At 49.3% G+C, this 22,317-nt stretch overlaps 2 protein-coding genes across 2 annotated transcripts; one reads left to right on the top strand and one right to left on the bottom strand.

Moving 5' to 3' along the window:
* The first annotated feature begins 404 nt into the window (after positions 1 to 404).
* LOC139787641 (N-acetylmuramoyl-L-alanine amidase-like) lies at positions 405 to 4,812 on the top strand. Its single transcript, XM_071726901.1, is given in 13 exon segments — positions 405 to 486; positions 2,488 to 2,538; positions 2,541 to 2,645; positions 2,648 to 3,313; positions 3,924 to 3,931; positions 3,933 to 3,984; positions 3,987 to 4,034; positions 4,037 to 4,105; positions 4,108 to 4,129; positions 4,207 to 4,301; positions 4,304 to 4,396; positions 4,399 to 4,502; positions 4,708 to 4,812. Coding segments are annotated over 13 exon segments (1,500 nt in total).
* A 4,923-nt stretch (positions 4,813 to 9,735) lies between these two features.
* Positions 9,736 to 20,740, bottom strand: LOC139787640 (uncharacterized). Its single transcript, XM_071726900.1, has 9 exons — positions 20,713 to 20,740; positions 18,988 to 19,308; positions 18,748 to 18,818; positions 18,381 to 18,463; positions 18,050 to 18,161; positions 17,615 to 17,755; positions 12,759 to 12,859; positions 10,834 to 10,930; positions 9,736 to 10,543 (listed from the first exon to the last, which is right to left on the bottom strand). The coding sequence occupies exons 1-9, from the start codon at positions 20,738 to 20,740 to the stop codon at positions 9,758 to 9,760; spliced, it is 1,740 nt and encodes a 579-aa protein (XP_071583001.1). The 3' UTR covers positions 9,736 to 9,757.
* Positions 20,741 to 22,317: the final 1,577 nt, after the last annotated feature.

The following is a 22,317-nucleotide window of genomic DNA, read 5'->3' as shown; positions in this document are numbered from 1 at the left end:
GCACGCGTGCGTAGACGTGTGTACACGTGTGTGCGAGTGTGTATAGGTCTGTGCACGCACGCTCGTACACACACAAGGCGCACGCAGCCCTCTGCCCCTCTCGCAGGCGATGCACACGCGATGCGCACACGTATGTGCGCGCACACGAGTGCACCACCTGTTTACTCGCGCCCCCCCCCTCGCCCCTCGTACCCCGTACCCCGTGAACACACACTTAGGTATGCGTGTGTGCAGCTGTGTGCACACACGCACACGCGTGGAGCCCCTTCCTGCCCCACCCCCTGGAACGCCCTCGCGGTGCACACGTGTGTGACCTCACACGCCCCCGGCCAACCCCTGGGGACAAAGTCTAGTGTGGCCCTGACAGGGAACAGACACGGGACAGACACGGGACAGACACGGACATGAGCACGGACACGTCTGGATCCTGCACCATGATCCTGGGGCTGCTCCTGGTCCTGAGTGTCTGCACCAGGCCCTGCACAGGTAGGCACACGCCACGCTGAACATGCTACAACATGCTACAACATGCTACAACATGCTACAACATGCTACAACACACCACAACATGCTACAACACACCACAACATGCTACAACACACCACAACATGCTACAACACACCGCAACATGCTACAACATGCTACAACATGGTACAACACGCCACAACATGCTACAACACGCCACAACATGCTACAACACACCACAACATGCTGCAACACACCACAACATGCTACAACATGCTACAACATGCTACTACACACCACAACATGCTACAACATGGGATAACATGTTTATAACACACAGCACACGCAGCAGCTCATCACAAGGGTGGGTTTTACCCAGCTTGGGTGCTTTTGCCCCTTTTTTTGGGTGCATTCGCCTGGTTTGGGTGCATTCTCCCTTTTTTGGGGTGTTTTCAGCCTGGTTTGGGTGTGTTCCCCCTTTTTGGGTTCATTCCCCCTTTTTTGGGTGCTTTCCCCCTGGTTTGGGTGCATTCTCCCTTTTTTGGGTGCTTTCAGCCTGGTTTGGGTGTTTTCCCCCTTTTTTGGGTGCTTTCACCCTGGTTTGGGTGCCGTTGCCCCATTTTGGGTGTTTTCCTTCAGTTTGGGTGCAGTCACCCAGCTTGTCCTGGTTTTGGGTGCTTTTGCCCAGTTTTGGGTTCATTCCCCTTTTTTTGGGTGCATTCGCCCTGGTATTGGGTGCATTCTCCCTTTTTGGGTGTTTTCAGCCTGGTTTGGGTGTGTTCCCCCTTTTTTGGGTGCTTTCCCCCTGGTTTGGGTGCCGTTGCCCCATTTTGGGTGTTTCCTTCAGTTTTGGGTGCAGTCACCCAGCTTGTCCTGGTTTTGGGTGCTTTTGCCCAGTTTTGGGTTCATTCCCTTTTTTTGGGTGCATTTGCCCTGGTATCTGGGTGCATTCTCCCTTTTTTGGGGTGTTTTCAGCCTGGTTTGGGTGTGTTCCCCCAGTTTTGGGTGCTCTCCCCCACTTTTTTGGGTGCATTCTCCCTTTTTTGGGGTGTTTTCAGCCTGGTTTGGTGTGTTCCCCAGTTTTGGGTGCTCTCCCCACTTTTTTGGGTGCATTCTCCCTTTTTGGGGTGCTTTCACCCTGGTTTGGGTGCCATTGCCCCATTTTGGGTGTTTTCATTCAGTTTTGGGTGCAGTCACCCAGCTTGTCCTGGGTTTGGGTGCTTTTGCCCAGTTTTGGGTTCATTCCCCTTTTTTTGGGTGCATTCGCCCTGGTATTGGGTGCATTCTCCCTTTTTTTGGGGTGTTTTCAGCCTGGTTTGGGTGTGTTCCCCCTTTTTTGGGTGCTTTCCCCCTGGTTTGGGTGCTGTTGCCCATTTTGGGTGTTTTCCTTCAGTTTTGGGTGCAGTCACCCAGCTTGTCCTGGTTTTGGGTGCTTTTGCCCAGTTTTGGGTTCATTCCCCTTTTTTTGGGTGCATTCGCCCTGGTATGGGTGCATTCTCCCTTTTTTGGGGTGTTTCAGCCTGGTTTGGGTGTGTTCCCCTTTTTTGGGTGCTTTCCCCTGGTTTGGGTGCCGTTGCCCATTTTGGGTGTTTTCATTCAGTTTTGGGTGCAGTCACCCAGATTGGGTGCACTTGTCCTGGTTTGGGTCCTTTGCCAGTTTTGGTTCATTCCCCTTTTTTTTGGTGCATTCTCCCTGGTATTGGGTGCATTCTCCCTTTTTTGGGGTGTTTTCAGCCTGGTTTGGGTGTGTTCCCCCTTTTTTGGGTGCTCTCCCCCACTTTTTCGGGTGCATTCTCCCTTTTTTGGGGTGTTTTCAGCCTGGTTTGGGTGTGTTCCCCAGTTTTGGGTGCTCTCCCCCACTTTTTTGGGTGCATTCTCCCTTTTTTGGGTGCTTTCCCGAGTTTTGGTGCTCATTTTCCTCCCCTTGCTGCATCCCCCCTCCCCCCCCCTTTTCCCCATTTTAGGTGCACTCCCCCCCGCCCCCCTCCCAGTTCCCCTCCCACCTTCCCTGTGTCCTCCCAGGTGTCCCCCCCCCCCGCCGCATGGAGACTTTGGTGGAGATCCTGGAGGTGATGATTCGGGAGGGTGGACGGGCACGGTGCCGGGGCTGGGGAGGGCGCTGGGGTCCTGCGGGACCCCCGGGTGCCGCCTGGTGCTGGGTGACCCTCCCCAGGCCCCCCGAGCCCCCCAACCCTTGACCCCCAGAAGTGGCTGTTCCTCAGGCAGCTCCTCAGCCCCGGGGACACCGGTGACATCGGGGCGGTGCTGACCCCCGACGGCTCCACCGTCACCCTGGGTCCCATCCTGGCCGGTATCGAGGTTGGGCTGCGGCGGGGGGCGGGGGGACCCCTGCCCACCCCCGAGGTGCCCCTGGACCCTCTCTACGCCGTCACCATCTCCGAGGCTTTGGCCACCTCCTTCCTCTTGGGTCGGGGAGGTGACAGAGCCACCCTGGGACCCGGGGGTTGCTGGGACGACGTGGAGAACCCCCAAAACTACACTCTGACGGGGCCCCTCTCACCCCTCCCCGACGCTGTCGCCAATGCGGCCATGGACGGGGTGGTCCTGGGTGCTCGGGTGGCCCAAGCACCCGTCCGCCTTGCTGAGCTTCTCCAGGGCTACTACGGGACTGGGAACAGCACGGAGAGGGAGAGACCCCCCAGCAGCTATCGGCGGCGAGATTTTGGGGCGCTGACAGGAGCCGGGAAGCTGGAGGAGGAGGTGGTGGCCATGCTGAGGGTACTGAGGGGGCTGTCACCCACTCGGGAACTCCTGGAGGACGTGGGGCAGGAGGAGGCAGCGGCCATCGCTCGCCGAGCAGCGCGGGACTTCATGGAGGTCTACGTGGGTAGGGAGGTGGCACCGGGTGGGGCTGGGGGTCCCCAGGGTCACTCCTGGGGTGGAGGTGGCACCTGGGAGAAGTGAGGTGTGACAGCTGACTGGTGACGTGTGACCTGGCGTGGTGGGACAGCAATGTGTCCCCCGGGGGAGACACACAGGTCCCCTGGATGGGTGGTCGCGTGTCCCTGGGTGGACACCACGTGTCCCCAGGCAGTTGGCCATGGAAGGACACCACCATGTCACCTGCATGGACATCAGTGTGTCCCCTGGATGGCTGCCACTATGTCCCCTGGATGGACACTGGTGAGCATCCAGATGGTAGCCCTTGGATGGCCACCACCTCATCCTCTGGATGGCCACCACCTCATCCTCTGGATGGCCACCAGCGTGTCCCCATGGCCACAGCCCCCAAGGGACACGCTGAGCGGATGCTCCCTTGATGAGAGGACCCCGGGAGGACACCACCCTATCCCATCCCATCCCATCCCATCCCATCCCATCCCATCCCATCCAAGGGTTCCTCAGCTGAGCAGCTCCACTTCCCCAAGCCCCCTGGAGGACTCCACCGTGTCCCCAGCCACTGGTGCCACCAACCCAGTCCCCTTCTTCCCTTGCAGAGTGCCCACCCCATTGTTCCCCGGTGCATGTGGGGTGCCCGTCCTTACCGGGGCACCCCAGACCTTTGACCCTCCCCTTGGCCAACGTCTTCATCCACCACACCTTCAAACCTGACGTCCCTGCCGCAGCTTCGCCGCCTGTGCCCGCGCCATGCGCGCCATGCAGCGCTTCCACCAGGACACCCGGGCTGGGATGACATCGGATACAGGTGACACCTTCCCCCCCCCATCCCTCACCCCCCATCTCCCAGGTGGGGGTTGAGGTTTGACCTTCTGGGTCTTTCTCAGCTTTGTGTGGGTCAGACGGGTACCTGTACCAAGGGCGCGGGTGGCATTGGGTCGGTGCCCACACCAAAGGGTACAACAGCAAAGGTTACGGCGTGGCTACGTTGGGGACTTCACGGCCACCTTGCCGGACACTGATGCCATCTCCTTGGTGAGGGATGAGCTCCTGCCCTGCGCCGTGAAGACGGGAGGCTGCACCCCAACTACACCCTACGTGGTCACCGCCAGATGGGTGACACCGACTGCCCTGGGAATTCCCTCTTCCAGGAGATCGAGACCTGGGAGGGCTTCAAGGTGAGCACCAAGGGGCATCTCCATGGGTTGGAGGTCAGGGTGGGTATGGGTGGACTGGGAGGTGATGCTGGGCTGATGGTGGATTCTTATCTCCTCTGCAGTGAGGATCAGCCCCATGGGTGCTGCTCAGGATGGGTGCAGGCGAGGTTGGACCTTGGTCCAGGTCAGGGTGCTGGCCTGACGGTCTTGATGGACCCTGGTGCAGATGGAGAGTGGTCCCATGGATGCCAGATGGAGCCTGGCCCAGATGAACACCACCCCCACAGATGCCCACCCAGATGCACCCTGGCCCAGAAGAACCCAACCTTGAAGTCCACCAGATCCTGGCCCAGATGGTCACCGGACAGGATGGGTCCTGGCCCTGGTCCCAGAGGTCCAACAGAGCCCATCCCAAAGCCACCAGAGATCTCCTCACAATAAAGCTTGTGCTGGGACAGCACTGGAGAGTGAGAGGGAAACTGAGGGGCTGAGCTGCTGGAGAGCAGTGTAGGTGAAAGAGACCTGGGGGTCCTGGTAGACAAGAAGATGACCACGAGCCAGCAGTGTGCCCTTGTGGCCAAGAAGGCCAATGGCATCCTGGGCTGGCTCAGGAACAGCGTGGCCAGCAGGTCCAGGGAAGGGATTCTGCCCTGTGCTCAGCCCTGGGGAGGCCACAGCTTGAGTCCTGTGTCCAGTCTGGGCCCCTCAGTTCAGGAAGGAGATTGAGGTGCTGGAGCAGGTCCAAAGGAGGCAACTGGGCTGGTGAAGGGACTCGAGCAGAATTCCTGTGAGGAAGAAGATGCCCATGAGCCAGCAATGTGCCCTTGTGGCCAAGAAGGCCAATGGCATCCTGGGGTGCATTAGAAAGGGTGTGGTTAGTAGGTCAAGAGAGGTTCTCCTCCCCCTCTATTCTGCATTGGTGAGGCCACACCTGGAGTATTGTGTCCAGTTCTGGGCCCCTCAGTTCAAGAAGGACAGGAAGTGCTTGAAAGAGTCCAGCGCAGAGCTACTGAGATGATTAAGGAGTGGAACATCTCCTTATGAGGAAAGGCTGAGGGAGCTGGGTCTCTTTAGTTTGGAGAAAAGGAGACTGAGGGTGACCTCATCAATGTTTTCAAATATGTAAGGGGTGAGTGTCAGGGAGATGGAGTTAGGCTTTTCTCAGTGGTGACCAGTGATAGGACAAGGGGTAATGGGTGTAAATTGGAGCATAGGAGGTTCAAGTTGAATATCAGAAAAAATTTTTTTACTGTAAGGGTGACGGAGCCCTGGAACAGGCTGCCCAGGGGGGTTGTGGAGTCTCCTTCACTGGAGACATTCAAAACCCACCTGGACACGTTCCTAGGGATGTACTCTAGGGGGCCCTGCTCTGGCAGGGGGGTTGGACTAGATGATCTTTCGAGGTCCTTCCAACCCCTAGGATTCTAGGATTCTCTGATTCTCTGATTCTATGATTCTATGATAACCCGTGGGGCAGCTCAGAGCCGAGGTTGCTCTGAGGTGATTCCCTCGCTGTTCTGCCTTATAAATTCCTCCCCGGGCAGCTCCGGGATAACGCGACCGGCTCCCTGCCCCACAGGACGCTCCCTACCCGCGGGATCCCTTCCCCAACCCGCGGGACTCCTCAGAGCCGAGGTTGCTCTGAGGTGATTCCTCACTGTTCTGCCTTATAAATTCCCCCCGGGCAGCCCGGGACCCCCCGCCCGGCTCCCTGCCCACAGACGCTCCCTACCTGCGGGATCCCTTCCCCCAACCCAGTGATAGGACAAGGGGTAATGGGTGTAAATTGGAGCATAGGAGGTTCAAGTTGAATATCAGAAAAAATTTTTTTACTGTAAGGGTGACGGAGCCCTGGAACCAGGGGGGTTGTGGAGTCTCCTTCACTGGAGACATTCAAAACCCACCTGGACACGTTCCTAGGGGATGTACTCTAGGGGGCCCTGCTCTGGCAGGGGGGGTTGGACTGGATGATCTTTCGAGGTCCCTTCCAACCCCTAGGATTCTAGGATTCTATGATTCTATGATTCTCTGATTCTATGATTCTATGATAACCCGCGGGACTCCTCAGAGCCGAGGTTGCTCTGAGGTGATTCCCTCGCTGTTCTGCCTTATAAATTCCCCCCCGGGCAGCTCCGGGACCCCCCGCCCGGCTCCCTGCCCCACAGACGCTCCCTACCTGCGGGATCCCTTCCCCCAACCCAGTGATAGGACAAGGGGTAATGGGTGTAAATTGGAGCATAGGAGGTTCAAGTTGAATATCAGAAAAAATTTTTTACTGTAAGGGTGACGGAGCCCTGGAACAGGCTGCCCAGGGGGGTTGTGGAGTCTCCTTCACTGGAGACATTCAAACCCCACCTGGACACGTTCCTAGGGGATGGACTCTGGGGGGCCCTGCTCTGGCAGGGGGGGTTGGACTGGATGAGCTTTCCAGGTCCCTTCCAACCCCTAGGATTCTAGGATTCTATGATTCTCTGATTCTCTGATTCTATGATTCTATGATAACCCGTGGGGCAGCTCAGAGCCGAGGTTGCTCTGAGGTGATTCCCTCGCTGTTTTGCCTTATAAATTCCCCCCCGGGCAGCCCCGGGACCCCCCGCCCGGCTCCCTGCCCCACAGGACGCTCCCTACCTGCGGGATCCCTTCCCCCAACCCAGTGATAGGACAAGGGGTAATGGGTGTAAATTGGAGCATAGGAGGTTCAAGTTGAATATCAGAAAAAATTTTTTACTGTAAGGGTGACAGAGCCCTGGAACCAGGGGGGTTGTGGAGTCTCCTTCACTGGAGACATTCAAAACCCCCCTGGACACGTTCCTAGGGGATGTACTCTAGGGGGCCCTGCTCTGGCAGGGGGGGTTGGACTGGATGATCTTTCGAGGTCCCTTCCAACCCCTAGGATTCTGTGATTCTATGATTCTATGATTCTATGATTCTATGATTCTCTGATTCTGTGATTCTGTGATTCTATGATTCTATGATTCTCTGATTCTATGATTCTGTGATTCTATGATTCTCTGATTCTCTGATTCTCTGATTCTCTGATTCTATGATTCTATGATTCTATGATTCTCTGATTCTCTGATTCTATGATTCTATGATTCTATGATTCTATGATTCTCTGATTCTCTGATTCTATGATTCTATGATTCTCTGATTCTATGATTCTATGATTCTCTGATTCTCTGATTCTATGATTCTCTGATTCTATGATTCTGTGATTCTATGATTCTATGATTCTATGATTCTATGATTCTATGATTCTCTGATTCTATGATTCTATGATTCTATGATTCTCTGATTCTATGATTCTATGATTCTATGATTCTCTGATTCTAGGATTCTAGGATTCTAGGATTCTATGATTCTCTGATTCTATGAGGCACAGGGATGGGGTCGGCCATGTGGCGATGGGAGGTGACTGAAGCACTTCTGGGAGGTGCTGCAGGGTTGGGTGCTGTGCGTGGCAGCCCCCAGCTGAGGGTGTCAGAGGTACCCACAGGGCACCCCCCATCTCCCCACTGCCCCCTCCAGCACCCCCCACCCTCGTTTGAGCTGGGTGGGTGCCACCGGGGCACTCAGGGGAGGCCGAGCCTTCTCAGGGTGGCCCAAGGTGCTCGGTACCACACCAAGGTGCTCGGTACCACACCAAGGTGCTCGGTACCACACCAGGAGCGTGGGGTGACAGCGCGTGGACAGAGGGGGTGACAGAAACACCCACCCGGTCACACGGGGCACCCGCGGCTGGAACTGGGGGTGCCAAAGAGGGGGGAGGAAAACGAAGGAACAGCTGGGAACAGGGGTGGGGAGGGGATATGGGGGGGATACCCCAGGTGGGGACACCCCCAATGGGGTGGGGACACCCCCAATGGGGGGCACTCCAGGGGACATCGCACCCTTGGGGGGGGGGTGTGGGGTGCAGCAGCACCTTGGGGTGTGATGGGGGCTGCGGGGTGGTGTGGGGGGATGCAGGGTAGAGGGGGGGCACCCCAAAAAATGGGGGGTGCCCCCATCCCCACCCACCCACTCATTGCCCACCGGGGGGTGGGCACCCTGAGGTGGACACCCACACCTGTGGAGATCCTTGGGGTGCAACTGCCCCCCTGTGGGTTTCCTCACCCCAGTGACCACCCTGGAGGGTGGGGGGGGGGTTACACAGGGGGTGGGTGCTGGGGGGGGAGGGGGTGGGTGCTAAGGGCCCCGCAGGAAATGAAGGTGGAGATGGAGGGGAAAGGCAGAGGAAGGGTTCTTGCTTTTTTTAATTTTTTAAATCTCCCCGAGGAATACGTGACAGGGCATCATATTTCTCATTTTTTCCTCCCATAGATGTATTTAGATGCTTCTCAGTCTAAAATATCCCCCTAATAAAATAATATCCCCTAAATAAAAATATCCCCTAATAAAATCCCCTAATAAAATATCCCCTAAATATCCCCCTGGATCCCCTCGGGACCCCCCCACACCCCAAAACCCCCCCCCCTCAGGGACCCCCTGGAACCTCCCTGCACCCCCTGGGCCCCCCCAGAACCCCCTGAAACCTCCCAAAAAACTTTACACCCCTTTTTGGGGTGTAAAGTGGTCTTATTCCCTATTTTTTTATTCCATTTTTTTGGTGCAAAATGGTTTTATCCCGTTTTTTTTTTTTTTTTTTGGTGCGAAGTGATTTTATCCCTTTTTTTTTTTTTTTTTTTGGGGGGAGCAAAGTGGTTTTATTCCCTGTTTTTTATTCCATTTTTTTGGTGCTAAGTGGTTTTATTCCATTTTTTTTTTTGCTGCAAAGTGGCTTCAATCCATATTTTTTATTCCATTTTTTTGGTGCTAAGTGGTTTTGTTCCTTTTTTTTTTTTTTTTTTGGGTGCAAAGTGGTTTTATTCCTTTTTTTTTTTGGGAGCAAAGTGGTTTTATTCCATATTTTTTTTTTGGGTGCAAAGTGGTTTTATCCCTTTTTTTTTTTTTTTTTGGTGTAAAGTGGTTTTATCCCTTTTTTTTTTTTTGGTGCAAAGTGGTTTTATCCCTTTTTTTTTTTTTTTTTGGGTGCAAAGTGGTTTTATCCCTTTTTTTTTTTTTTTTTTGGCAAAGTGGTTTTATCCCTTTTTTTTTTTTTTTTTTTGGGTGCAAAGTGGTTTTATCCCTTTTTTTTTTTTATTTTTGCTGCAAAGTGGTTTCATTCCATTTTTTTTTTTTTTTTTTTTGCTGCCAAGTGGCTCCATTCCATATTTTTATTCCATATTTTTTTGGTGCCAGGTGCTTTTATTCCAGGAATTCCAGAGGAATGGCCCCTCCTATTCCTGGCAGACATCACCCCCACCCCCTCCACCATCATCCCCGGAATCTTCTTCCTTTTTTTTCACCTGGAATGCTGGATTCCTCCTCCTTTTCCCAGCAGAATCCATGGATTTCCCACAGAGGTGGCAGCTCTGCCGTGGGAATCTGCTCCTCCCGCTTTTCCTCCGTGGGATTTTTTCCTGGGATTCTGCTGGAATTTTGAGGGAAAGCTCCGGATCTTCCTGAGCACTGGGATAACCATTCCTCATCCTTTTCCCTCCTCCTCCATCCTGGGAATCTGTGTTTTCCAGCAGCTCAAAGCTTGGAAGGGGGGATCTGCTCCGGGATTTTTTTGGGGTGGTTGGGAAAAAGTTGGAAAATCCCAAATTCTGGCATTTTTCCCTCCTCCTCTCCTCTTCCCTGCTGTGCAGGAAGTGGTGATGTGGTTCCATATGGATCAGCCAGCGCCGTTCCCTCCTGCACACGAAGCATTCCCAGTTTTTCCTTGGAATCTGGGAACGAGGAGCAAAGCTCTGCCACTCATCCCCTTCCCAAGGGTCCAGCACAGGGTGGTTCCCTGGTTCTGTTTGGACCAGGCCCTCATCCTGCTGCTTCCTGGAGGTTCTGTTGGAGCATTCCCAATCCAAAGGTGTTCCCGACATCCCCAGCTGGTCAGATTCCCAAATTTTTTCCACCTGGGACAACTGGGGGGTTGTGGCTGCTCCAAATGGGATGTTCTGAGGGAATGGGGGATGGGGGCTGCCTGGTCCAAAGGGGACACTTTGGGGATGTCCCGGAATGTTCTGGAAAAGAAAAGAGGGAAAACGGTTTGGATCTTCCTGGGGGAAAAGTGGGGAAGCTCCAGAACCCCTCTGAGAGAGGGGAAACCCAAAAGTTCTTCTCCTGAAGGGAAAAGAGGGAAAAAAAAAAAAAAGCAGGAAAATGGGATGGGGGGAGAGGGAGCAGCGTTGGGGCTGTGGTGTTGGGAGGGAAAAAAAAAGAAATTCCAAGATCCCAGGAAGGAATCCAGGAGCTGGGGTCCTGATCCACGTTCCCAGAGTTTCCTGAGTCCCACAAATCCCAGAGAACCCACCTGAGGATTCCCAGGAAAGGAGAGATGGATGGAAGGGGGAGGAAGTGGTGGTGCCATGGAGGGAAAAGCCCCTGGATCGGTCTGGAAATCAGAGCACCTGGAAAAAAAAACAAAAAAAAAATCTCAGGGATACAAATCTCAAAATCCCAAGGTTCCAAACAGCAAAATTCCAAGGTTAAAAAGGTAGAAATCCCAAAATTACAAATCTCAAAATCCCAAGGTTCCAAATGGCAAAATCCCAGGGATACAAATCTCAAAATCCCAAAGTTCCAACAAAATCCCAAGGTTCCAAGTGTCAAAATCCCAAGGATCCAAATGGCAAAATCCCAGGGATACAAATCTCAAAATCCCAAGGTTAAAAATGTAGAAATCCCAAGGTTCCAAATGACAAAATTCCAAGGTTAAAAATGCCAAAATCCCAAGGTTACAAATCTCAAAATCCCAAGGTTCCAAAAGGCAAAATTCCAAGGTTAAAAAGGTAGAAATCCCAAAATTACAAATCTCAAAATCCCAAGGATCCAAATGGCAAAATCCCAGGGATACAAATCTCAAAATCCCAAGGTTAAAAATGTAGAAATCCCAAGGTTCCAAATGGCAAAATTCCAAGGTTAAAAATGCCAAAATCCCAAGGTTCCAAAAGGAAAAATTCCAAGGTTAAAAATGTAGAAATCCCAAAATTACAAATCTCAAAATCCCAAGGTTCCAACAAAATCCCAAGGTTCCAAGTGGCAAAATCCCAGGGATACAAATCTCAAATCCCAAAGTTCCAACAAAATCCCAAGGTTCCAAAAGGCAAAATTCCAAGGTTAAAAATGTGGAAATCCCAAAATTACAAATCTCAAAATCCCAAGGATCCAAATGGCAAAATCCCAAGGTTCCAAAAGGCAAAATCCAAGGGATACAAATCTCAAAATCCCAAAGTTCCAACAAAATCCCAAGGTTCCAAATGGCAAAATTCCAGGTTAAAAAGGTAGAAATCCCAAAATTACAAATCTCAAAATCCCAAGGATCCAAATGGCAAAATCCCAGGGATACAAATCTCAAAATCCCAAGGTTCCAACAAAATCCCAAGGTTCCAAATGTCAAAATTCCAAGGTTAAAAATGTAGAAATCCCAAAATTACAAATCTCAAAATCCCAAGGTTCCAACAAAATCCCAAGGTTCCAAATGCCAAAATCCCAAAATTACAAATGGCAAAATCCCAAGGATCCAAATGCCAAAATCCCAAGGTTAAAAATGTAGAAATCCCAAGGTTCCAAATAGCAAAATTCCAAGGTTAAAAATGCCAAAATCCCAAGGTTCCAAATGGCAAAATCCCAAGGTTCCAAGTGTCAAAATTCCTGGGAAACAAATCTCAAAATCCCAAAGTTCCAAATGTCAAAATCCCAAGGTTCCAAAAGGCAAAATTCCAAGGTTAAAAAGGTAGAAATCCCAAAATTACAAATCTCAAAATCCCAAGGTTCCAACAAAATCCCAAGGTTCCAAGTGGCAAAATCCCAGGGATACAAATCTCAAATCCCAAAGTTCCAACAAAATCCCAAGGTTCCAAATGGCAAAATTCCAAGGTTAAAAATTTAGAAATCCCAAAATTACAAATCTCAAAATCCCAAGGTTCCAAATGTCAAAATCCCAAGGTTCCAAACAGCAAAATTCCAAGGTTAAAAAGGTAGAAATCCCAAAATTACAAATCTCAAAATCCCAAGGATCCAACAAAATCCCAAGGTTCCAAATGCCAAAATCCCAAGGTTCCAAGTAGCAAAATCCCAGGGCTAAAAAGGTCAAAATCCCAAGGCTACAAAAGTCAAAATCCCAAAGAAAAAAATGTCAAAATCCCAAGGTTCCAAATGCCAAAATCCCAGGAAAAGAAGGCAAAGAGCCAAAGCAGGGGGAAGAAAATATTTGGAATTTTTTATCCCGATCCTAACCTGGCATAAAAGAGCAAATGTGCTTCCTGCTGGAGAACTGTGCTCTTGTCACATGGAATTACAGAGGAATTTTCCAACTTGTACCAAATCCCATTCCTGGCCTGGAAAAAAAGGGATGAGCTGTGTGGATTCTCCATAAAAATTCAAAGAGGACCCCAAAACCCAACCTGGAGATTTTTCCCCCCCCAAAAAAAAACCTCTGGCTGGGAATGTTGGGCTTGACCTGGAAAGTTGGGATGATCCCAATGGGATGAGGATCAACATTCCAAGGGGACAACAACTCCATGGGGAGCTCCAGGCTGGGCCCAGAGGGGCAGAAAGGGAGCTGGGAATTTGGATTCCCAGGAACAGGAGGCAGAAGTGTGTCCAGGTATCCAAGAATTCCAATGGGATCTTGGATCAGGAAGAACGTGGCCAAGAGATCCAGGGAAAGGATTTTTCCCAACTCTGGTGAGGCCACAGCTTGAGTTCTGGGTCCAGTTCTGGGCTCCTGAGTTCAGGTCCAGAGAAGAGCAAGGAGGATGGGAAGAATTCCAGGAAAAATCCTGGGAGGAAGGGCTGAGGGAGCTGGGGATCTGGAGAAGAGGAGGATCTGGGAGACCTCAGCACTCCCTACAAATCCCTGGAAGGAGGTTGGAGCCAGGGGGGGGGTTGGGATCTTCTCCCAAGAGGTCATGGGCTTAATTAGGTTGGATTTTAGGAAAAAATTCCTTCCAGAGAGGGAAATTGGGATGGGGCTGCCCAGGGAATTGGGGGATTTTCCATCCCTGGAAGTTTTTAAGAAGGGGCTGAACGTGGCACTGAGAGCCCTGGATTGGGAATCAGGATGGAGGTGGATTAAAGGTTGGAGTTGATGCTCTCAGAGGTGATTTCCCAGCTGGATAATTCTGGGATTCAGCCTCCATTTTCCCTGGGGAAGAAGGGAAATCACTCCCTACAAATCCCTGGAAGGAGCCAGGAGGGATTTGGGCTCTTTTCCCAGGACACTCTCAGCAAGGCCCTGGGCTCAAGTTGTGCCAGGGGAGGTTTAGGTTGGATTTTAGGAAAAAATTCCTTCCAGAGAGGGAAATTGGGATGGGGCTGCCCAGGGAATTGGGGGATTTTCCATCCCTGGAAGTTTTTAAGAAGGGGCTGAACGTGGCACTGAGAGCCCTGGATTGGGAATCAGGATGGAGGTGGATTAAAGGTTGGAGTTGATGCTCTCAGAGGTGATTTCCCAGCTGGATAATTCTGGGATTCAGTCTCCATTTTCCCTGGGGAAGAAGGGAAATCACTCCCTACAAATCCCTGGAAGGAGCCAGGAGGGATTTGGGCTCTTTTCCCAGGACACTCTCAGCAAGGCCATGAGCTCAAGTTGTGCCAGGGGAGGTTTAGGTTGGATTTTAGGAAAAAATTCCTTCCAGGGAGGGAAACTGGGATGGGGCTGCCCAGGGAATTGGTGGATTTTCCATCCCTGGAAGTTTTTAAGAAGGAGCTGAACGTGCCCTGGGGTGGTGGTGGATTAAAGGTTGGAGTTGATGCTCTCAGAGGTGATTTCCCAGCTGGATAATTCTGGGATTCAGTCTCCATTTTCCCTGGGGAAGAAGGGAAATCACTCCCTACAAATCCCTGGAAGGAGCCAGGAGGGATTTGGGCTCTTTTCCCAGGACACTCTCAGCAAGGCCATGAGCTCAAGTTGTGCCAGGGGAGGTTTAGGTTGGATTTTAGGAAAAAATTCCTTCCAGGGAGGGAAACTGGGATGGGGCTGCCCAGGGAATTGGTGGATTTTCCATCCCTGGAAGTTTTTAAGAAGGAGCTGAACGTGCCCTGGGGTGGTGGTGGATTAAAGGTTGGAGTTGATGCTCTCAGAGGTGATTTCCCAGCTGGATAATTCTGGGATTCAGTCTCCATTTTCCCTGGGGAAGAAAGGAAATCACTCCCTACAAATCCCTGGAAGGAGCCAGGAGGGATTTGGGCTCTTTTCCCAGGACACTCTCAGCAAGGCCCTGGGCTCAAGTTGTGCCAGGGGAGGTTTAGGTTGGATTTTAGGAAAAAATTCCTTCCAGAGAGGGAAATTGGGATTGGGCTGCCCAGGGAATTGGGGGATTTTCCATCCCTGGAAGTTTTTAAGAAGGGGCTGAACGTGGCACTGAGAGCCCTGGATTGGGAATCAGGATGGAGGTGGATTAAAGGTTGGAGTTGATGCTCTCAGAGGTGATTTCCCAGCTGGATAATTCTGGGATTCTGTCTCCATTTTCCCTGGGGAAGAAAGGAAATCATTCCCTACAAATCCCTGGAAGGAGCCAGGAGGGATTTGGGCTCTTTTCCCAGGACACTCTCAGCAAGGCCATGAGCTCAAGTTGTGCCAGGGGAGGTTTAGGTTGGATTTTAGGAAAAAATTCCTTCCAGAGAGGGAAATTGGGATGGGGCTGCCCAGGGAATTGGGGGATTTTCCATCCCTGGAAGTTTTTAAGAAGGGGCTGAACGTGGCACTGAGAGCCCTGGATTGGGAATCAGGATGGAGGTGGATTAAAGGTTGGAGTTGATGCTCTCAGAGGTGATTTCCCAGCTGGATAATTCTGGGATTCAGTCTCCATTTTCCCTGGGGAAGAAGGGAAATCACTCCCTACAAATCCCTGGAAGGAGGTTGGAGCCAGAGGGGGTTGGGATCTTCTCCCAAGAGGTCATGGGCTTAATTAGGTTGGATTTTAGGAAAAAATTCCTTCCAGAGAGGGAAACTGGGATGGGGCTGCCCAGGGAATTGGTGGATTTTCCATCCCTGGAAGTTTTTAAGAAGGGGCTGAACGTGGCACTGAGAGCCCTGGATTGGGAATCAGGATGGAGGTGGATTAAAGGTTGGAGTTGATGCTCTCAGAGGTGATTTCCCAGCTGGATAATTCTGGGATTCTGTCTCCATTTTCCCTGGGGAAGAAAGGAAATCACTCCCTACAAATCCCTGGAAGGAGCCAGGAGGGATTTGGGCTCTTTTCCCAGGACACTCTCAGCAAGGCCCTGGGCTCAAGTTGTGCCAGGGGAGGTTTAGGTTGGATTTTAGGAAAAAATTCCTTCCAGGGAGGGAAATTGGGATGGGGCTGCCCAGGGAATTGGGGGATTTTCCATCCCTGGAAGTTTTTAAGAAGGGGCTGAACGTGGCACTGAGAGCCCTGGATTGGGAATCAGGATGGAGGTGGATTAAAGGTTGGAGTTGATGCTCTCAGAGGTGATTTCCCAGCTGGATAATTCTGGGATTCAGGCTCCATTTTCCCTGGGGAAGAAGGGAAATCACTCCCTACAAATCCCTGGAAGGAGGTTGGAGCCAGGGGGGGTGTTGGGATCTTCTCCCAAGAGGTCATGGGCTTAATTAGGTTGGATTTTAGGAAAAAATTCCTTCCAGAGAGGGAAATTGGGATGGGGCTGCCCAGGGAATTGGGGGATTTTTCATCCCTGGAAGTTTTTAAGAAGGAGCTGAATGTGCCCTGGGGTGGTGGTGGATTAAAGGTTGGAGTTGATGCTCTCAGAGGTGATTTCCCAGCTGGATAATTCTGGGATTCTGTCTCCATTTTCCCTGGGGAAGAAGGGAAATCACTCCCTACAAATCCCTGGAAGGAGCCAGGAGGGATTTGGGCTCTTTTCCCAGGACACTCTCAGCAAGGCCATGAGCTCAAGTTGTGCCAGGGGAGGTTTAGGTTGGATTTTGGGAAAAAATTCCTTCCAGGGAGGGAAACTGGGATGGGGCTGCCCAGGGAATTGGTGGATTTTCCATCCCTGGAAGTTTTTAAGAAGGGGCTGAACGTGGCACTGAGAGCCCTGGATTGGGAATCAGGATGGAGGTGGATTAAAGGTTGGAGTTGATGCTCTCAGAGGTGATTTCCCAGCTGGATAATTCTGGGATTCTGTCTCCATTTTCCCTGGGGAGGAAGGGAAATCACTCCCTACAAATCCCTGGAAGGAGGTTGGAGCCAGGGAGGGGGTTGGGATCTTCTCCCAAGAGGTCATGGGCTTAATTAGGTTGGATTTTAGGAAAAAATTCCTTCCAGAGAGGGAAATTGGGATGGGGCTGCCCAGAGAATTGGTGGATTTTTCATCCCTGGAAGTTTTTAAGAAGGGGCTGAACGTGCCCTGGGGTGGTGGTGGATTAAAGGTTGGAGTTGATGCTCTCAGAGGTGATTTCCCAGCTGGATAATTCTGGGATTCTGTCTCCATTTTCCCTGGGGAAGAAAGGAAATCACTCCCTACAAATCCCTGGAAGGAGCCAGGAGGGATTTGGGCTCTTTTCCCAGGACACTCTCAGCAAGGCCCTGGGCTCAAGTTGTGCCAGGGGAGGTTTAGGTTGGATTTTAGGAAAAAATTCCTTCCAGGGAGGGAAACTGGGATGGGGCTGCCCAGGGAATTGGGGGATTTTCCATCCCTGGAAGTTTTTAAGAAGGGGCTGAACGTGGCACTGAGAGCCCTGGATTGGGAATCAGGATGGAGGTGGATTAAAGGTTGGAGTTGATGCTCTCAGAGGTGATTTCCCAGCTGGATAATTCTGGGATTCAGTCTCCATTTTCCCTGGGGAGGAAGGGAAATCACTCCCTACAAATCCCTGGAAGGAGGTTGGAGCCAGGGGGGGGTTGGGATCTTCTCCCAAGAGGTCATGGACTTAATTAGGTTGGATTTTAGGAAAAAATTCCTTCCAGGGAGGGAAATTGGGATGGGGCTGCCCAGGGAATTGGTGGATTTTCCATCCCTGGAAGTTTTTAAGAAGGGGCTGAACGTGCCCTGGGGTGGTGGTGGATTAAAGGTTGGAGTTGATGCTCTCAGAGGTGATTTCCCAGCTGGATAATTCTGGGATTCTGTCTCCATTTTCCCTGGGGAGGAAGGGACTTGCTCTCTACCTTGGTGTAGCAGAAATAGTGCCCAGTGTGATAATTTTCACCACTGTGCACCAGGACAGCGTACAAGGAGTAGAACTGAGCTGCTCCTGATGCCTCTGCCAGGTACGGCCCCAGGTCCAGATCCTCAGGATACTTCACAACCTATGGAGAGACCCAAAAAGCTCAGAAATGACCCCAAAATATTGCCAAGGTTGGGCACAGAGGTGTAGAAATCCATTTTTTTGGGGGGCTCCTCAAGGCTGGAGCTCCACGTCCTGGTTTTGGGGGGCAGGAAACTCCTCTTGGTTGATGCTGATTTCTTTTCTTCCCATGGGAAGGGAAGAGGAAAAAAAAAAAACCAAAAAAAAACAAACCAGGAAGGACCCCTGGGAGAGGGGAAATGCTTTGGGAAACCTCCTCCAAGAAGGAAAATTTGCCCTGAAGTTGCATCCCTACCTTGCTGATCTTGGTCCCAGTCAGATCTTCAAATCTCTGGAGTCTCAGTGCCAAAATTTGGGGTGCTCCATGGATCAGCAACTTCCTGGAGGCAAAAGTCACCTGCCCACAGCTGGGAAGCAAGAAAAGAGCCAAAGGTTGAGAAGGAACCTTCCAATTCCCTCTTTATCCCAAGGAAATCCAGAGGAGCTCTGGTGGATCCCACCCCCCCATTGAACAGCAGCCAGCTGCAGGAGGCTGGAGTGAAAAAAAAAAAACCAAAAACCTCTGGAAAAGGCTCCAAACTGTGCCAAATCCTGAGGTTTGGAGATGTTGGGAATCATCATCTTACTTCTGGCACCTGAAGCACCTCCTGGCACCCAGCAGCTTGGGCTTCAGCAGGTTCTGCAGAGCTTCCTTCAGGGATGCAGCTTCCTGCAGGAGGGGGAAAAAGAGCCCTGAGCTGAGGGAAAAAATTCCCACCTGGAAGCAGGAGGGAAAAAAAAATCCCTCAGGAGGCTGAGGAGATCCAGAGGAAAGCCACAAACAGCGGGTCCCTCTTCCCAGAAAAAAGGGAATTCTGCTGGATGTTTCCCAGATTCCCACCCACCGCTTGCGTTCCTGGGAGATCTTTGGAAAGGGCCGTCAAGGATGCTGGAAAATTCCAGGGAGAGGGGTTTTGGGATATCCTGGAAGAGGCTGGGAAACTCCCATTTTACCTTGATATCCAAAAGGACATCCAGGAAGGGCTCGTAGGCATCGGGAAGCACCTGGCAGCTGGAGCACAGGGCTGGGAGGAAAACCAGAAAGTTGTGGTGGAGGAGGATGAGGGGGAGGCTGGGCCTGTGCTCATCCCTCCTCCAGCATTCCAGGGGCATCCAGAGGGACAGAGCCACTTCCAGGGGAAGGAATTTCGGGAATTTCCAGGGGAAGGGGGAGCAGGAATTTTGGGAAGGTACCTCTGGATCTCAGGAAGCTCCCAAACATCCTCTGGACGAGGAGCTTGGGGTGAGGGGAGGTGGCTTCGGGGAGGCCGATTCCCTGCGTGGCTTCCAAAGCGGAGCTGAAGGAATTCTGGGCATCCTCCAGCTGGAATTGTCCTCCGGATCCTGGGAATTGAGTCAGGAATTCTCTCCTCCAAGTGGGGAAGAAAAGGCGGAGAAGCATGAGGCACAATTTCCGTGGCAGGAGGGTGAGGACATCCAAGGGTTTGGTGGGAGATGGTGGGGGGTGCAGGCCCTGGAGGAGCCTGCACCTCACACACTCACAGGGCCGGGCACCTGCAGAGGGAGAATAAAAGGAATTTGTGAGGAAAAAAAAACCCCAAAACCCCCCAAATCTGGTGGTTTCTGGAGGATGGGGAATCCTGGTTCACATCTGGTGGTGAAACCTCTCCCTGGGGTTACACCAAAAGGGGAAAAACTTCCTGCCCCCCTCCTGCTTCCCCTCTCTTCTCTGTCTCTGTTTGCTCCTTTTCCCTGTTTCTCCTCCGTTTCCTTAAAGTTCTGGAGTTTAATTCCCAACCCATCAATCTCTTCCTTCTTCTTCTCTCTCCTTTCTTTATCAGGGGATTAATATTATTTTTATTATTGTTTATTCTTATTATTTATTATTACTATTATTTATTGTTATTATTATTGTTTATTCTTATTATTTATTATATATTATTATATTATTATGTTGTTATATTATGATATTACTATATTATTAATTATTAAATTATAATATTAAATAATAATATTATTATAGTATTTTATTACTATGTTATTATAGTATTATATTATGATATTGTGATATTATAATATCAAATATAATATTATTAAACAATAATATTATTACAGTATTATATTACAATGCTATTATAGTATTATATTATGATGTGATATTATTATATCATTAAATTATAGTATTATTAAATAATAATATTATTATAGTATTATATTACTATGTTATTATAGTATTATATTATGATATATTATTAAATTATAATATTAAATAATAATATTATTATAGTATTATATTACTATGCTATTACAGTAGTATATTATGACATTATGATATTATATAATTAAATTATAATATTAAATAATAATATTGTTATAGTAGTATATTACTATTATAGTATTGTATTATATTATATTATTATATTATTAAATTATAATATTATTAAATAAGAATATTATAGTATTATATTACTATGCTATTACAGTATTATATTATGATATTATGATATTATATTATTAAATTATAGTATTTTAAAATAATAATATTATTACAGTATTATACTACTATGTTATTATAGTATTATATTATGATATTATAAAATTATATTATTAAATTATAATATTATTAAATAATATTGTTATAGTATATTACTGTGTTATTACAGTATTATATTATATTATTAAATTATAGAATTAAATTATTATATTATATTTCTATATTATCATATTATTATATTACTATATTATTACGTTATTAAACTATATTAAGATATTATTATATTATTAAATTATAATACTATTTATTATATTACTATATTATTATATTATTTTATTATTATATTATTTTATTATTATATTATTTTATTATTATATTATTTTATTATTACATTTTTATATTCTTATATTACCACATCCTTCCATTCTTATCCCCTCACACCCTTATTCCCACATTTCCATTACCATCATTTTTCTCAATGAAAACCCCCATTTTACCCATTAATTATCCCATTTTTTCCAGGAATTTTACACCTTCTCCCCACTCCAAGCACCTGGACCTTGGCTTTCCTTTGGTTTCCTCCCTGGACAAGGACCCAGCCCCCCCAGGAGGTTCTCCCAGCACCACTCACAGGTTTGGGGGGGCAGGGGGGGCCCCAGAGAGGGGCTGCAGGTCAAGCACTGCAGGAGGGCCCTGAGCAAGGAGCTGCTGCCTCTTTTCTGGAATTCTGATCCAGGCTGCTCATCCCTGGTTCCTTGGGAAGCCATTCCAGCCACTGCAAGAAAAAGGGATTTTTTGGGAAAAGAGGAGACACCCTGAGGGCAGCAAAATTCATGGAAAAGCCAAAATCTGAACACCCAGAGGTGGAAAAAAAATCAGGGTTAGGTTGGGGTTAGGTTGAGGGATTTTTGGGAAAAAATTTTGGGAGAAAATTCCATCCATCTGCAGGAAAAATGGATTTTTTGGGAAAAGAGGAGACATCCTGAGGGCATCAAAACTCCTGGAAAACCAAAGGTCTGAACACCCAGAGCTGGAAAAAAAATCAAGGTTGGACTTGCTCAAGGAATTTTTGGGAAAATCCAGGTTCCTTGGCCAAAATTCCAAGAATCCCACACTTGGGTTGGAGGCACTGGGTGAGGAAAAGCCCAGGAAGGACCCAACTGGAAGCCATTCCCACTGCAGGAAAAAGGGATTTTGGGAAAAGAGGGCAGCAAAACCTCTTGGAAAAGACAAAATCTGAACACCCAGAGCTGGAAAAAAAATCAGGATTAGGTTGGGGTTAGGTTGAGGGATTTTGGGAAAAAATTTTGGGACAAAATTCCATCCATCTGCAGGAAAAATGGATTTTGGGAAAAGAGGGCAGCAAAACTTATTGGAAAAGCCAAGGTCTGAACACCCAGAGCTGGAAAAAAAATCAGGGTTAGGTTGGGGTTAGGTTGAGGGATTTTTGGGAAAAAGTTTTGGGAGAAAATTCCATCCATCTGCAGGAAAAATGGATTTTTTTGGGAAAAGAGGAGACACCCTGAGGGCATCAAAACTCTTGGAAAACCAAAGGTCTGAACACCCAGAGCTGGAAAAAAAATCAAGGTTGGACTTTCTTGAGGGATTTTTGGGAAAATCCAGGTTGTGCCTCTGTTCCTTGGAAAAATTCCAAGAATCCCACACTTGGGTTGGAGGCACTGGGTGAGGAAAAGCCCAGGAAGGACCCAGCTGGAAGCCATTCCCACTGCAGGAAAAAGGGATTTTTTGGGAAAAGAGGAGACACCCTGAGGGCAGCAAAATTCTTGGAAAAGCCAAAATCTGAACACCCAGAGCTGGAAAAAAAAATCAGGGTTAGGTTGGGGTTAGGTTGAGGGATTTTTGGGAAAAATTTTTGGGACAAAATTCCATCCATCTGCAGGAAAAATGGATTTTTTTGGGAAAAGAGGAGACACCCTGAGGGCAGCAAAATTCTTGGAAACCCCAAAATCTGAACACCCAGAGCTGGAAAAAAAAATCAGGGTTAGGTTGGGGTTAGGTTGAGGGATTTCTGGGACAAAATTCCATCCCTCTGCAGGAAAAATGGATTT

The sequence above is a fragment of the Heliangelus exortis genome, chromosome 27 (genome assembly GCF_036169615.1).
Source record: "Heliangelus exortis chromosome 27, bHelExo1.hap1, whole genome shotgun sequence".
Lineage (NCBI taxonomy): Eukaryota > Metazoa > Chordata > Aves > Apodiformes > Trochilidae > Heliangelus > Heliangelus exortis.
This window is presented reverse-complemented; position numbering and strand designations above follow the sequence as displayed.

Bases quoted from the DNA above. Each gene is read 5' to 3' on its own strand.
- LOC139787640 (XM_071726900.1), bottom strand. From the start codon at position 20,740: ATGGGGGTTTTCATTGAGAAAAATGATG. The intron at 18,464-18,747 runs GTAAAATGGGAG...CCCCTCCTGCAG, and splicing joins ATGTCCTTTTGGATATCAAG to GAAGCTGCATCCCTGAAGGA. The intron at 10,544-10,833 runs GTGGGTTCTCTG...TTTCTTTTCCAG, and splicing joins CCTTTCCTGGGAATCCTCAG to AACATTCCGGGACATCCCCA.